This window comes from Choloepus didactylus, chromosome 4, assembly GCF_015220235.1.
Source record: "Choloepus didactylus isolate mChoDid1 chromosome 4, mChoDid1.pri, whole genome shotgun sequence".
NCBI classification, from domain to species: domain Eukaryota; kingdom Metazoa; phylum Chordata; class Mammalia; order Pilosa; family Megalonychidae; genus Choloepus; species Choloepus didactylus.
In genome coordinates this window covers 37,617,020-37,633,652 of record NC_051310.1, presented here as the reverse complement: position 1 = coordinate 37,633,652, position 16,633 = coordinate 37,617,020, and the positions used below count along the sequence as shown (strand labels likewise).

The 16,633-nt window shown below is 49.3% G+C and overlaps 1 protein-coding gene across 2 annotated transcripts in view; it reads right to left on the bottom strand.

Moving 5' to 3' along the window:
- DPF3 (double PHD fingers 3) overlaps nucleotides 1-16,633 on the bottom strand; it is a 286,531-nt gene that overhangs the window by 118,653 nt on the left and 151,245 nt on the right. For both annotated transcript variants that reach the window (XR_005216293.1, XM_037832373.1), the window contains exon 4: nucleotides 3,039-3,166. Coding sequence is in view for 1 of the 2 variants with exons in the window: in XM_037832373.1 (XP_037688301.1) it covers nucleotides 3,039-3,166 (128 nt within the window). In the remaining variant the exon portion in view is untranslated. The remainder of the gene's footprint in view (nucleotides 1-3,038; nucleotides 3,167-16,633) is intronic.

The window sequence follows — 16,633 nt, the reverse complement described above, 5'->3', positions numbered from 1 at the left end:
GGCCTGGGTTCCAGCCACACAGACCTGTGGGTTCTCTCGCCACAACGAACACTGACCTGTGTGAGGCCCTCAGTACACTTTCCTCTGCCCAGAGAACCCAGCCCTGAGGCTCTCACTCTGCTGCCTCCTTCTCATCTGAAGGGACCAAGGTTAAATCCTTTGTCTCCTTTAGGAAACTACCTAAAACCTGTCCCCACTCCTACACTCACTCTTCATACCCCGTTTGTTCTGTTCACGATGTTTATCCTGGTTTGCAATTATTTCATTTGTCCATTTACCAGCTTTCTGTCTGCATGGAACACTAGACTATAAGTTCCTTGAGTGGAGAAGGCAGGGCTCTCTCAGTGTCTCTGGTTCCCCAGCACCCAGCACAGTGCTGGCCCAGGGAAGCGCTTTGGTTGAACAAGTGAATGAATGAATGAACAAATGGCCAAATATGGTCCATTTACTACACACGTACTTTATTTTACTAAGCCAGTAAAAATAAGATATAAACTCATTTGGCTCATGGTCCTGGATTCAGCTTCTAGCACAGTAGATGGTTTTCCCATGTTCTGCACAGAGTAAACAATCCATTTACATCGGTGACGATGGCGATAGTGATGGTAATGGTGATAATGATGACAACCTATAAACTAGCCCAATGCTGTACAAGAACTCAAACCTACCACCAGTTCAGAAGGGAAAGGGTTATCTGTCAACAGAGCATCAGAGCTCTGGACTGTGGTTCATTCAAAGTACACCACATGACCAAAATATATTCTCTTAGGTAATACAGAGGTCACAGGTCCTGACTTCAAAGATCTTCAAGCCCAAAAATAGGGGTAAGACATGAATAGAAACAGAAGAAAGAAAACCACAAGGAAGAACCTTCTAGATGCCCTAAGTGTCAGAGGCAAGAAAAGATCCCTCTAGCAGTTATGAGGATCAAGAAAGAGTCCATGGGGAAAGCAGCATTGGGCTGAGACTCAAAGGTTGTAAAGGAGGAGACAGAAGAAACGGTGCCAGATTAGCAGGCAGCATGAGCAGAGGCACGGAGGGGAGAGGCTGCACATTCAGTCCAGTGGGCTAAAGAATGAGGGAGTGAAGGAGGAGTGGAAAGTAAGCCTGAAAACCAGGTTAGGAGCAGACAGCAGAGGCCCACAAAGGCTATACTCAGTTTTAGCAAGGGAGTGGCCCAAGCAGAGCTTTGCTTCAGGTTGAAAGATCAGCTAGCAAAGTAGGACCTGTTGGAGAGATGAAGGACAGGGGGTGGGGCAACTTGCATCATTCACACATCTATTCAGCAAATATTTATTGTGTGCCTACCATGTGCCAGGTACTGTCTGGGATGCTTGAGATACGTAAATGAGCCAAACAGACAAAGGCTCCTGCTCCAGGCATTAAATAATAACATAAGAAATAAGTAAGTTACAAAGTACATTAGACGGTGATGAGAGGTTTGGAAATAAAGAAGGAGGCAAGCAAAGTAAGGGAATCAGGAGCGCTGGGGGGTGGGAGGGGCTCAGATTGTGGTGTTACATATGGTGGTCAGTGTACACCTCAGAGGAGAGCAAGGCATAAAGACTGAAGAAGCAAGGGGGACAGCCAACCAGATATCAGGGAAAGAGCTTTGCAGGCAGGGGAAACCTCCAGAGAAACAGCCCTAGGGCAGAGGTGTGCCAGATCTGTTCTAGGAGTAGCAAAAAGAGGTCTGTGTGCCTGGAACAGAGTAAGCAACGAAAAGAGGAAAGAATCAAGCCAGAGAGAGATAAGGGGGCCTTTAACTTCTATTCGGAGTGAACAGGAGCCACTGCAGGATTTCAAGCACAGGAGTGACAGCATCTGACTTATCTTAAAAGGTTCACTCTCAGGCATTGGCAAGAGACCATTGAGGAGGCAACGGCCACAGCTCAGACACACGTCACAACCGGCTTGGACCAGGGGAGTAGCAAGCAGGCATGGTGAGAAGGGCTGTTCTGGGTTGACTTTGAGGGTGAAGTCAACAAGATTTCTGTTGCATTGGATGTTGGGTGGGAGAGAAAGAGCAGAGGCAAGGCTGACTCCAAGGTGCATCTGACAAATACTAGAGCCACAGCTCACGGAAAGTAAAAGAGGGAACAAATATAAACCAGGCTGTGGCAACTGAATGGAAGAAACTCGGCAATTCATCCTAACACAGAGATGGCAGAGGAGGAGACGAGATTCCCGGATTTATTCAACATCTTCATTGAGACCCGACTCTGCTGGGCACACATATGGCTCCACTTTATACCATGTTGAACACGATAGCATGGTCCCTGGCCCCAGACAGGCAGTACTTATTAGGAAATCAAAAATGTATTCATATTAGTATTATTTGATATTAATTAATATTTATTTTATTTAAAATTAGTATTAATATTAACACAATGCTCTGTGCCAAGTGTTCTATTAGACAATGGGGATTTAAGGCATAACAAAAAGAACTGGTAGGGGCACGATTATGATCCAGCATTAATAGTGCCGGGAACAGAGGGGTGGACAGACAGGGACAGGAGGACTTCAAAACCCGCCTGGAAGGATGAGCAGATGGTGATGCAGAAGGACCGAGAAGTCTGATGAGCCAGAGTCAGGGGTGGAGGGTGAGGAAAGGAGGGGCAGGGGTTAAGGCCAACACCAACTTGGGACTAGCTGGGGCAGACAACGCCGAGGTTTCAAGCTTGGACGGTCGACGGTTCCCTCCTCCTGGATGGTGGCCTGGCAAGGACTCAGTCTGTTTCATTCACAGTTGTATCCTCAGGACCTAGCGGGATGCCTGGTGCACAGTCGGCTCAAGAAATACATTTTGAATGGATACGGAGGGAAATCAAAGGAGAGGAACTGATTCAAGGGGAAAGATGAGTTCTTCCAGGAGCCACATTAAATTGAAAAGAATTTATGAGCTTCCCAGCAGTGGTGCCGTGAGGCAGTTTGAGATACAGCCCTGGACCTAGAGAAGAGAATCTGAAGCCAGCGCTGGAGTTCTGGAAACACAATGGTGATGCGGGGGACTGTCCCTCCAGCGGGCACAAAAGTACCTGTATCTCCTGGACGTTCTCCTCCTCTCTGGCCTCCACTTTCTTCTCAACCCCCTCCCCGCGGAGCAAGGCTTCCAGGGTGGTGCTTTCTGAGGTGAAGCCATCTTTCTTCAGGGGCAGCTCCACTTCTGAAAAGTAAGGACAGAAAGGTATGGTCAGGACCACTAGACGCACAAGGGACCTGGGTAAGAGTGGAGATGGCCTGTGCTCTCTCCTCCTGCTCAAATAGGAACACTGGAAGACCTTGCTTCTCTGACTCCACTTCCTAATCCCGGAGGCAGAGTCCCAACCTGCTCACAGCTTCACACACGGCTGAGGCAGGGCAGGAAGGTGTGACACACGCCGGCCCTGGCACCGGCGGCCTGGGTCTCCGTCCCGCTTCTGCTTCTCTCTGGCCATGTGACTTGGGGCAGGGCACTCAAGGGGCCTAGAGCCCATTTCCACATCTACAAAGTGAGGAGAACAATGCCTGGCCCCACAGAGTCCCCCTGGGGGGGCTGCGACAGTTCGATTACTTGAGAGGACTGTGAGAACTCTAAAGCAGCACACCAGCGTTGGCCTCAATTATTACTTCTCTCCTCTCTCCCAACTCCTCGCAACTCCATGGCCTCCCCCAGGCTATGCTGGCTGCCCCACTCAGGTTCACTCGGTGAAAAGCTATTTGTGCTTCCGAAAGGCTGTTCTAATCAACTCACCCGGGAAGCAGAGGCCTCCAAGGCCAAGGGCAGAGAAGGGGTGCACGCAAACACCTCGCAAACCCCAGACTGCGGCTGCCGCAGTGCCTGTGCACGCCGGGCATTTGTTCTGAGACACGCAGAGTTTGATCGGCTCCCTGGGCCTTGGGGACACGGGGCCAGCTGGGTAGTGGCAGCCAGAGCCAGCCCTGCCCATGAGAGAGACCAGAGAGAAGCTGAACCCCAAACTCCCAACCCAAAGGAGAGCCTTTTTAAAAATATATATTGTTTAAAAACAGAAGCCTCGAGTATAAGAAATTACTGTACACGATTTTCCAACCTCTCCTCTCATCCTGTATCTTTGCCCCTCTTTGTTCTCTTCCCACTGGCAATCAAATGTGAGGCAAAGAGTCCCTCCCACCATTATCAGGTAAGATGGGCACAAGACTATGCCCTGAAAAAGTCAGAGGGAAACACATGGCCCACGTGTATGGGGAACTGAGGAGAGTGTAGTGCCAGGACTGTGTTCAGAGGGCTGGGCAGGACTAAGGGCACCGACAAGGAATGGCAAAGCCCTCCAAAAGGTTAGAGGGGGCCAATAGCACCCCAGCTCCCTAAGAGGGAGAGGGTTTGCAAGAAGCAGGAGCAAGCACCGTGGCAGAAGACACGCGCAGGAGCCCTGGCCTCCAGCAGAGGAGCCCCGCCTCTGCCAACTGGTGGCCAGCAGCGAGGGACAACCAAGGGGACACCGAGCCCAACCACTCTCTCCTCCCGCCCTCCATCTTCCTCCTGGTGCCCTCCCGTGGCCAAGCACAACTGGGATGCAGCCAACGGATACAGTCCAGGGGGTCAGCGGCCCGGGACACAGTGCAGTGTGCAAAAAGGACAGAGAGTGGATCTGGAGGAGCAAATGGAAAATAACCAGCCCAGCAAAGCCTGATTTATTCTGAGTCACATGGGACTGTACCTACACCTTTGGTCTCCTCCCCCAGAAACAGAGCCAGGCTGATGCATTCAGGCGTCCCATTCAAACTGAAGAAACACATGCCCACGGGTGAACAGTCCCCAGAAAAAGAGGGTGGGAAGGAAAAAACACTATCTAAAGTCTCTCGAGAGACAAGATTCTTAGGTTTTTTCTCATCAAAAAAAGGAAACGGGAGCAGAGGATCTACCCCCATTGAGAAGTACTACCACTAAATCAACCACCTCTGAAACTCATCCATCCATCTATCCATTCAACAATGTTTCCTGAGCACTGTCAGGTGGCAGTCGCGTGCTGGGACTAGGTACATGAGAGGGAACCAAATGAAGATGGCCCCTGCCTCTAGGCAGTTTATTGTCTAAAGAGACAGACATTAAACTCTAATTACAAAATAAATACACAATTACAAATTGTCATAAGTGCTACGGAGGAAAATAACAGGATAAAATGTGAAAGAATAATGGGGTGGGGGTCTACTTGAGATTGTGGGGGGGTGTCGGGGAAGACCTGTGGGATTCATTGAAACTGAGTGTCAGAAAAACAGTCAACTGTCTGTTTTCATGAGTTCAGAGCAAGCAGTTGCACAGCCTGCTCTGATGACATATTACTCTTTCTCACAAGTCAGAAAAGTCTTCCAAATGTCAAATCTAAAACAATTAAAGTATGTTGCCTCATTTTCTGTCCTCAGTCAAAAGAGAGCAGCTGGTCACCATCCCTCATACTTCAAATAATCATACATATATTTGAAGTTCATGCTGTAGCATCCCCTTAGCCTTCTGTGGAACCCCCCTCCCCCTTAGCCTTCTCAACACTAAATAAATCCTATTTTCAGAATTGCACAGCATTTCAGAGCTGAAGAGTCTTACAGACCTAGCTTAATACTGTCGTTTTATAAAAGAACCAGCCGAAGCTCAGAGAAGTTAAGCAACTTCACCAAGAGCTGCCCAGCTTGTCAATAATATAGCAGGACCAGAATGCAGCCAGTTGACCTTCCTAGGACGCTTTTATAATCCTGACAAGAGCCCCCACTGATTGTCTTTCTATTAGTCACTCTAAGGTCCAGGCTGAGCCCTGGTGGAGCACTGGTACCTTCAGCACACACTGAACACACAGAATGCAGCCACCCTCTTGCATCTCGCTTAATCCCCACAAGCCACCCGAGGGGTGAGCACAGTTGTTATCCCATTTTACAGGTGAAGACACTGCCACTTAGGGAAGCAGAGAACTTGCTTAATCTCAAGCAGCTGGAAAGGGGCAAAGCCAACCTGCCTCCAGAACCTGCTCACCTGATCTCTAGGCTGGACAGATGCCCCCCTGCTTCTCTTTTGGTGCTTCCATAAGAGATGTTTTTCCAAATCTTCCTGCATTTTCATTACATTCCTAGACTCTCCCCGTAGTCTTCATATTTCATGATAAAAGGCAGATCTTGCTCAGGCTGAGGGCAGGTTGGTGCTGCCGTTCTGAGCGCAGCTCTATGAGAACATGGCTGTGTGGTGTTCTCCCTTCCATGACATGATTGACCCCAGACACAATTCTCCATCATCTGTGACCCTCCTCTTCCTCCTCCTCCTCTCCCTCCCCTGAGAAATCATCCTCCATCCTGCTTTCCCATAATTCAATCAACTCTCTCTTGGTCCTCTTTGACTGAACTTTACGAGATGGGGTGAGGTATAGGAATCAACAGGGAAATTAGGACCAAAATTGAAAAAATGAAATGGGCTCTCCTAGATGCAGAGCTCAGAAAGGGCCCTGAATAGCAAATAGAGTCCGATCCCTGGATTTTACAGATGAGGAAATTGAACACAGAAAGAGATGGAGCCTTTCACAGGTCACAGAGAAATTTGGGGCCATCATTCTTGCCTAAATTACCAAAGTATCTCATTGGATCAGGTAGGTTCTGCTTTTAGAAAGCCCTAGAGTCAGATCCCAGCTTTGCCATTTCTTAGTTGGGAGACCAGGGCCTGGTGACTGAACTTCTCCAAGACTGTTGCCTAAAATGTAAAACGAGGATGCTCACAGTTTCCATTTCATAGTGTTAGTGTGAGAATTACATGAGACAATGCCCTGCATAAAGAAACTCTAAAAAGATCCATGAAGAACTAATGCAATAAACAGGGTGGGAATGAAGTTTATCAATTTTGCTGTTTTTTCTATTCAAAACTTAGACTCAAATTTAGAGCATATATGTAAAAAGCCTAGGACATTATAAATGCTCTATAAGTGCTGGGTGCTATTTTCATCAAAGTTTGAATAATTCTGATATTAATGTTAGAGCAGCAGCATACAATAGAAATATTTATAATTTTTGCCATATTTATAATTTTAAACTTTCTAGTAGCCATGTTTTAAATAGTGAGAAGGTGCAACTGATTTTAATAATACATTTTATTTAACACAGTACACCCAAAACATATCATTTCAGCATGCAAGCAATATAAAAAATATTATATTTTAAATTATTTTATTCATATTAAGTCTTTGAAATCAGTGTGTATTTTACACTTACACACCAAATCTCAATTCAGACTAGTCACATTTCAAGTGTGTGGCTATAGTATTGGGCAGTGCAGTTTTATAGCATAAAAAGTAACATTTCGTATGATTTTTGCTTCAAAAAATGGAAGGAAGTTAAATATAGTCCTTAATGTTGTCTACTTAAAACCCTGCCAAACCCCATTTCAAGGGCAGCATTCTAGCTGACCACTGGCAAACCCCTGGTTTCAAAGCACTATGGGTAAGGCTTTCAAGGTCAGAGTGAAAGGGTAACCGGTACCCCTCCTGAGTAACCAGCAGAGGGTGCATTTTCTGGCTCCTGACCACAGGAGGGCCCAGAGTGAAGGGGAGGGAAAAAAAAAAAGGTAACCAGGCCAAGCTCTTGCACAACCTACATCCTAGACACGCTCCCTATTGAGCCTTCAGTGACTTCATTGATCCCATTTTGTCTTAATACTTCTCATCTGAATACAGGATTTAGTAATTCCTTAACTATACTCATTTTGAACCTCGCACAAATGAGGGGACCACGTAACCTGATGAGAACCATCAAACATTTAACATTAAAAAAAAAAGGTTCAACACACACACACATAATTCATCTTTAAATTAGCCTGATTTTATACACATGGATATAAACCCACGGATCGTTACTCTCTCCAGAGCCGCAGCAGCTGTCACCCAAGCCAGCCCCTCCCTGGGCCCCCTCAAGCAGCTCTGCCTCCACTTCTAATTGGGAACAGAGATACTCCTTGGGTGACTTCCAGCACGATCCATCACACCAGAGACAGCTTCTGTGCAAACCAAAGCACATCGGTTTCCAAATAAGAAAAAAATGCTCAAACAAGGATTGAGGCATAGAAAGTCTTTAAAAACAAAAAATTACAAACAAACAAACAAAATTGCCACTGAAGAAGGATGGTTTCTCTCCAAGGCTGTGGACAGGGCAGTCATCCTCTCGGGTGGAGATCAAAGCCACAGGCTTTTGACACAGGTGCCCCAAGCCTGCCACCCAAGGCACCAAAAGCCAAGCTTCCACTGGGTTGTTGGAACCACTGAGCTCATTAACAGATGTGGCAAGATGAGCCTGAAAGTGCAACATGGGAGAGCGGCAAGTAATTAAATCCCAGGTCATTTAAAAATGCAAACGCCTTGGATGTCGCAGGCTCACAGAGCCTCTGACTCCTCCTTCATTTTTGGCTCAAGGTGGAGGATTGGGAACCTGCAAGGATTATAATAAAATATGCCATGTAAAAGCAGATTAAGACAGTTCTTCTTTGGGGAAATATACAGAGAGGAGCTGTCTGTTAGCTGTCGAGTTTGCATGAGATACCATCTTTCGGGAGGCTGTGCTCTGCCAACAGACAGACTGCCCCAAGGGAAACAGTGGTGAAACACCCCGACAAGGCACATCCACCTATCCATCCATCACGGGCTCCCTCTGACGCAGGGGCTTGGAGCTAGAGCTACGGTGCAAAGGGAGGAAGAAAACCCACAGACAATGGCAGACAATCCTGCTAGAGCAGGAATGCTCAGGATTTAAAGACTTTTATTTATTTTTTTACCTACTTCTAGTTTTTGTTAAATACACACACAACACACACAAACGTGCAGTTTTCCCTCCTGGGTGCCTATTATTTTGAGTAGTTAAGCTCATCACATTTCCTAGGATTTATACATCAACTTACACCAAGGAGCAAAGAGCTTAGGAATCATTATTTCACTTATCCCCATGAAGTCATGGGGAGGGGGAAGGGGAGAATCATTCTCTCTCACTTTGCAGGTATCAGGATAAGCGCATGGGATGGGGGGCTGGGGTTGGGGGGAGCCCTGATTTCCTGCAATGGCGGCAAGCCCGGCATCCTGCTCCTTCCTCAGGGTGCCATTTTCGTGGCTGCATTGGACTCCCTGGCTCATAAAGGTCCAACTAAAAGGGGTTCGCATTGAGGACCCACCCTGCTGGCTTCCTGATTACTTGATGTAGAAATCCAGGATATCCACCCAAAAAGAGACTGCTCATTTCTCCCCTATTGCCTCTGGTCCCCACTTTCTGCCCCATTACCTACCCACGGACCCCTACAGAGACCCACAAGGATGGGTGCCAGCGCCCAGGGGTCTGGACCACAAACAAGCATCCTCCCACCCCCAGGGGTAGGGTGAGGCCTCTGAACCGAAACCCAGAAAACAACCACACTCTCCAAGGAAACTCACCACCGGGCCGGCCAGGAGACCGAGTAAATGCAGCCTAGCAGGGTGGTGAAGGCGGAGGCAGGAGGGCAGGAAGGGATTGCATGGGCGAAATAGTTCAAGGGAATACAGAGCACTGGAAAGGACAAAGGGCAGCTCAGCCGTACTCCCTGCTGGCTGCGTGACCCTCACACCACACATTTAGCCTTTGTCTCCTGATCTGTAAAACTGGGAGAAGGAAGCCCACTTCCTGGTGTGGTAAGGGGGCCAAACGTGTAATAGATGTAGCCACTAGAGGAGAGCTCCATCAACGCGTGCTCCCGAAGTCTCTGCTTCCCTGTACCTCCAGCAAAAGCTCCTCCTCTCTGACCCCCAGAAGTGGTAAAGCACAGCTTCCCCAGCCTGGGCAGGGGCGGCGGGAGAATCACAGCAAAGGGGCAGAGTCTGGAGCAGTCAAGAGGATAGAAGAGGCTGAGGATTAGATGCAGCTTGCGGGCCGAGAGGCCCACCCAGCTTCAGTCCCCTGGGGCGTGTTGCTCCTGCAGATTTGGAAGGAAATCCCGGCCAAAGCACAATGGAAGATGCCCTGCTTTATTCATTCATTCAACAAGTAGTTATTGAGGATTTACTATATACCAGATTCTGTTCCAGGTACTGGGAATACAGCTGTGAAAAAAAGCGACAAAAATCCCTGCCCTCATAGAAGGTATATTCTAGTAGGGGAGAAACAATAAATGAAATAAACAAGTGAAACCTATAGTAAGACAGATGTCAATTAGCAATTTGGAGAAAAAGCATGGGAGTGGGGGGAGATGGAGGATGAGGGGTGATAGGTTGGTGGATATGCTTTTAAAAGCACAAACCTGACAGAGGGGAGGGAGCACACCCTACTGATACCCAGGAAAGGGGGCCAGGCAGAGGGGCCATCAGTGCAAAGGCCCTGAGGCTGGGGCCATGTGCCAGAGGCCAGGTGGGCCGGGGAGAAAAGTAGGACAGGAGTCAGAGGGCCACAGTGGGGCTTGGAAGGCCGTGTGGTCCACTAAAATAGTTTCAGCTTCCACTCTGAGCGCAACAGGGAGCCAGCAGAGCAAAGATGGTCCCTGTATTTTAATAAGATCTCGCTGAGAAATAATGGAAGAGCGGTGAGACCGAAGTGGGGAGGCCAGGCAGGAGGTTATGCCAACATGTATTGAGCCCCACCAAGGAGCCTGGTGCTCGGGAGAGAGCTGTACCTGGTACAGACAAAGTCTGGTCTTCGTGGAGCTTACAGTCTTCCTGCCCTAAGCAGGAAGCACCCACACAGAGCAAACCAGGGTGGAGGCCAGGGGTACAGGCAAGGGGGTGGGAAAGGTGGGGAGCCACACCAGAGCAAGCCCACGAGATCTGGTTCTCCAAGAACAAAGGGACCAGCCTAGGCCAAGGGCAGTTGGGTATGGCCTAACACACCACGGGAAAGTGGGTATTGGTTAAAGGAGGGAGGGGCCTTCCGTGGTCATCTCTGTGCCCCGGGCAATGGATGTCAGAAGGCTCAATTCCAGGACACAAGGGTGGGTTGGTGCCAGCTGTGGTTCCAGTAAATGTGGATCCCACAGCCAGATGCCAGGTCTTCTCCAGATGCTAGAGTTGGCATCTTTTAAAAGACTTGTAAAGGACTCCTTTTAAAAGGCTCAAAGGCAGAAGGAGTTTCCATTTTAAACCAGAGAGCTGGGCAGTGAAACATGGTTGGTCCTGGGGTCAAGAAAAATCAGCCAGACCCACTCAGCCCAGCCAACTATGCAGGGTGGGGGTGGCATGGTGGTGTCCCCTCACCCTGCCCCAGCCCTCCAGGTACACCATCCTACAGCACGAGCAGAGCAGCTATCAGGAGCTACATCTTACAGATGAACAGTCAAGTTCTTGAGTGGTTAAGAAATTGCCCAAAATCACAGAGCCAGCGGGGGGGGGGGGGGGTCTGGACTTGAAACCCAGGCCCACCAAGGGCGACCCCCACCCCCACTCCCAGTCCTGACTGGGAGCAGGTAGGGAAGCTCAGCTCAGCTGCACCAGGCTTCTCCTCTCTAGCTCCATCTCCCTCATCTGTGAAATGGAGATGACAAGCACTAAGCCACATTCTCCAAGCTAAGATCACATCCTTCACCCCTTTAATAAATCTTTACCCTGCATCTACTGTGTGCCAGGCCTTGCGTGGTGCCAGGGATACAGATGAAGAAACGGGCGTGGCCCTGCCCGCAAAGTGTTCGCCTTCCATTGGGGACAGATGCACGTGAGATTCCTCAGTCTCAGAACCCACGCTCCAAACGGGGCTCTTCAAGAGACAACTGCGAAACATGGCCACAGAAACCCTGCAACAGCTGAGCGCATGCTGCTCTGCCCACTCCCAGCTGCCGGCCCACTTCCTCCGCCAGCCCAGGGTTCCAAACCCTGTGGACGCCAGCAGTGCTGAGGGGGCCCAGGCTCAGTCCCCCAGACCCGGCTCTTTGCCCAAGATACCAGGGAAGCAAAAGGAGCAGTTCTAGTGGACCATAAACAGTGACGGCAAGAAGTGGGGGCTGAAGTGGGCTGCCCACCTCTCCCCCGGCTCCCCTACGCCATGAGACCTACAGGAGCCGAAGAAGCTGCCATTGCCGGCCTCCGGGATGGATGGCTGCAGGCTCTGACACTGCAGGAAAGAGATAAATGACTGGTCATTTCCCCCTGATGCACTTGAAGGCATCCATTCTCCCAACTGTACCAAGCTCAGGCGATCCCCCCCGCCGCACAGGGGAGATAAGTACTGACAGATGGGGGTGGGAGCCGGAGCGTCCTTCCCCCGCGGAAAGACACAGTCAGACTCCTCTGCAGGCTGGGAGAAGGTCACGGTGTCCACTGGCTCACACCTGGCTGGAGGATCCACGGGTCCCTTCCTTTGCCTCCCCCGCCCATCTCGCCCACCCCCCACCAGGCTCATCCATCTGAGGAGCACCCAGCAGGAGACGAGAGGGCTGGGGGGCAGAGGGAGCCAGCTGACAGGCTCATCAATCTCAGGCTACGCGCTTGGCACATCAGCGTTCCTTAACTTGTTCCTGGACTGGGAGGGTGTTGGAGGAGTCAGGGGGACTGTCTGGAGGAGAAGAGAAATCACTCCGAACATCAGAGAGCAAATGGCGGAAGAAGCCTGGAGACTGTTAAAATGTGGGCCATGTACAAAAGCAGTAGAGAACTAATTAAGATGCAGGATTTTCAAAAGCTGGGGAAGTTGGCCGCAGCCTGCTCCCATCTGTAGAGTTCTGGCAGTTCGGTGTGGCAAGGACAGTACCCCAGGGAGGTGGAGCTGCCTCTCCACCCTGCCCAGGCAGGCGGGACTCAGGCCTCCCTCGCCTGGACGGCTTCCTCGGGGGGCTCCCCTCTGAGGGTCCCTGCGGCTTGCTTGTTGGCCAGCACGCGAGTCCTTCTGCTTTGGGGCATCCTCGACTACTGTCTCCTCCTTTGGGGCCTTTACCCTCTTGTTCACATTCCCCCAACAATATGTGGTGGGGCGGTGATTATCCTGGCTATTCTGCCCCATTCACTGAGTGACTGCCAGAAATAAAGAAACCGAGAGAAAGAACCAGAACCCTCTTCCTGGCTGCCTTCCTGCCCTTGGAATTTGGCAAGGGTGGCAAAGAGCCGTGCTGCTCCCCCCATGCCCTGGAGCGGAAGGGATTTATTTACAAGTCCTCAGGTACATTCTGGAAGCAGATTGAACATCTGTTGTAAAAGTCCTTTTGGTCTGAAAACACAAGAATGAGTGTGTACATTAGGCGCTGGAGCAACATGGTGCCAGTTCCAGCAGGCTCCCCCTTAGGGTCCTTTCCTTGCCTTCTTCACAGAGATCCCTCAGGAAATTAACTTCCTAATTCTGGGCCACAGTTCCCCCAGCCTCTAAAATGAGGCAGATATCTGCCCTAGACCTCAGGGACCAAAAGGTCTGGGGTTGAAAGATGCTAAATTGATCTAAGCAGACTATCGGAGCATTTAATCCAGAAGGGTACAAATAAAAGTTTGTTCCCAGCTTTCTTCTTTACTTCACTTAGGAAAAAAAAAAGTGAAGTTAAAATTCTCTTTTTTCATCAGCTGGCTTTTGCCCAACCTCTGTCCTGCTTCAGGGCCTTCTGGTAGATATTTACTATCCACCTTTCTCTCCTGACCGTTCGACTTCCCCGTCACAAGGACAGAGCTCCATTATTGGGGAAATGGTCCAGGGCTGGCACCAGGACTCTGCCCAAGTCTTCATGTTGTATGAATTGTGATGTCTGAGCCGTGAAACACCTTGCACTCGCCTCTGCAGCCAAGTGCAAGCTGCAGAGAACACTGAACTCAGTTGTTAGTCAGCAGAGAGAAATAATGCTGTATGTGTTGTCCTTCAGACGCCCAGAAAGTAGGAGGTTGCGAGATGTTTATTCAAGACGGATTGGAGTGTGAAAGGCGTTGGGAGGATTCGGGAGAGTAAAGAGGTGTTTAAGCAGGCTCTCTAAGTTTATCCCAGTGGTTAAAAAAAAAAAAACAGAAAACCCACAAACACAAACAAAAAAGCAAAATGACTGGAGGGGCGATGCTAGGTGTGCAAAACGCAGAGGTCCAGGGACATTGAGAATGCTTTCAAATTCAAGAGCTCTCCCCAGCTCTCTCAGTCCCATCCCACCCCAACACATACACATTTTTATTTTCAGCAACCAGGAGAGAAACATAGGAGGGACAGCATATTCACAGTGAGGGAGAAGGGAAGAGGAGGAAAGCAGGCTGGGGAGTCACTCCATCAGGGTATAATTCAGCCCAGGTGCAAATGACTGACTTAATGGCAGCCGAGATCCAGCAACCTTCTCCCCATGTCCACTCATCCTACATGACCTCTGTCCTTTGGGGAGTATGGCAGGCACTGAACCAGAACTGGACAGTTCCATGACCCTGTCCTCAGTCCTTTGCTGAGGTCCCTCAAGATTCCTGAACCTACACTCCCTCTCTTTCCCTGATCTGGTTTCCTGACTGAGCTCTCAGCTCTGCTGGCCTAGGGACATGGGGACAAGGACCTTTCTAACCAAAGTTACAAGTGAACCTTTGTGGCTGAAAGCTGCCCACCACTGGCTGGACACAGGCGGGGACACAAAGGGAGGTCGGAAGGGAGAGGCATGGTAAATTGCATGTGGCATCTCCTCATTATGCAGGGAGGATACTCCATGTAATGGGTACTGGCCATGGTTCAAGGCCAATTCTGCCCCAGGCCAGTGCCCCCTTGGGCTCTATAAATCAGGGGACCCCCCAGCAGATAAGGACATTTCAGCGTGGTGCTGATGGTGGAACACAGGGGAGGCTTCAAGAGTCACAGACATAGCGAAATTCCTGAAGCCAGTCAGGGGTAGCCTAGGGGAGCCCACTCCAGGGGGCTGGGGGTGGAGAGAAGAAGAGGATGGGCGTCCACAAGGCCCTGGGTGGTGAGTGGGTGCCAAGCCTTGATTTGTTTGTTTTCAACATAAATTCAGTCTCCAAGTTCCATCCTCACAAATTTAAAGAAATCCAGAACAGGATGGACAAATCGATTATCGATTTTCAGCAATGTTTGCCCAATGGGGATTATACATAATGTTGTACCATTTGCTTTTCATTTTTTCTACTTAACAATGTATCTTGGATAGCTTTCCATTTTTTCCTCCTCATTCTTTTAAAAGACAGACTAGTACTCCATTTTATGGATTGCTATCATATATTTAACCAGTCCCCTACTGATGGATCTGGTTGTTTCCATTCTTTGTTTTTTTGTTCCAAACAATGCCACAATAGATGTCCTTATACATTGCAAGTAGATATTTGTAGAATAAATTCCTAGCAGTAGAATTGCTAGGTCAAAGGGCATGTGCTTTTTAAATACTGACAGGAACTATGCGTAGTCTTGCAAAAAAGTTATACCTAATTCCACTGCAGTGTGTAAGAGAGAGCATATCCCTAGCCTCTCTGTCCATCTCCATTTCCTTCGATTGCTCCTCTAGTCTTGGGAAGCTCTGCCTCAACCCACCCAGCTGACTGCCCACACCGAGCAGGAATCTGAGTTGGTTCTCTGGGGATGCTGGCCAGCAGGAGATAGGTGACTCTACCCTGAGTCACACTCAAAAGTATCCACCAAAAATGTTCTTCTTAAATGCAAATTAAATAGGATGGAAATAAAAGACTGTCATTTAAAAATATTGTCCAAGTCCAAAAAAGGGGTGTGGGTCCTTTTGGCTGGATGGAGCCACTGAAAGGTGTGCAGGTTGTACCTGCCCAGGGATACCTGCCAAGGGGGCACAGGCACTGAGATCCAGCCTGTACTCCACTAACCCAACAGAGGGGGCGCCACCTTCTACTTTTGCACAAAGGTGCCATATGGCTTAGCTGAGGCCCGGGACAAAGGCCCTTGTCTGAAATTTGGGCTTATGTGAAAGGTTCAACGGTGAACTTGCTTCCTGTCCACCAGACAGGCCCTACCTGCTGTGGGGTACCAGCCTGAGGTTTGTGTCACAGTCTCAGCACTCCCGTGGCATCTACATTCACAGCCTGCAGTTGCAGGCCGATGCGGTGGTGCCTTCTGAGAGCCAGGCCTGGCCCCCGAAGGAACAGAGACACAGACAGGATCTGGAAATGACAACCATTTGGCCAAAGACTTTCTTGATTTTGTTTTTGTTTTAAGTAGGCTCAGTAGCAATAATTACCCAAAGGAAAGGGAACAAGCTTATCTGAGAAGGAGCATTCCAGCCCTGGGCTTGTTCATTGTTTCTCGGCACCAGGGGGCTGCCCTGGAGGATTGAGCCTGCCTGGTGAGCCCAATTCTCTAGGGGTCTTTTCCCACCTAAGGATACAGCTACACCTGTGAGGGCTCAGCGAGGGACCTAGCACAGCCACTTCGGCCTCATGCTTGAGGTAGAGGCCGAGGAAATCATTTTTATATTTAGAATGTGACTGTTACCTAATCAAAATCAAACAAATTCTTTAAAAATTAATCAAAAGCATTAAAGGGGGAGGGAATACTATTACCTATGGCTTCTTTGATCCTTAAAATGAACCTGGAGATCTAAGATGGCAGCATAGAGAGGAGTAGAAGCTAGTTAGTCCCCCTGGAACAACTAGTGGACAGCCAGGAACAACTAGTAAATAATCCGGAATAGCTGCGGGGAGACAAGCATGGCCATCCACTCATAATACACCAACCTGAGTTGGGAGGAATGCCCAAGATTGCAGCATAAAATCTGTAAGTAAAAACTGCAGATCAAAGA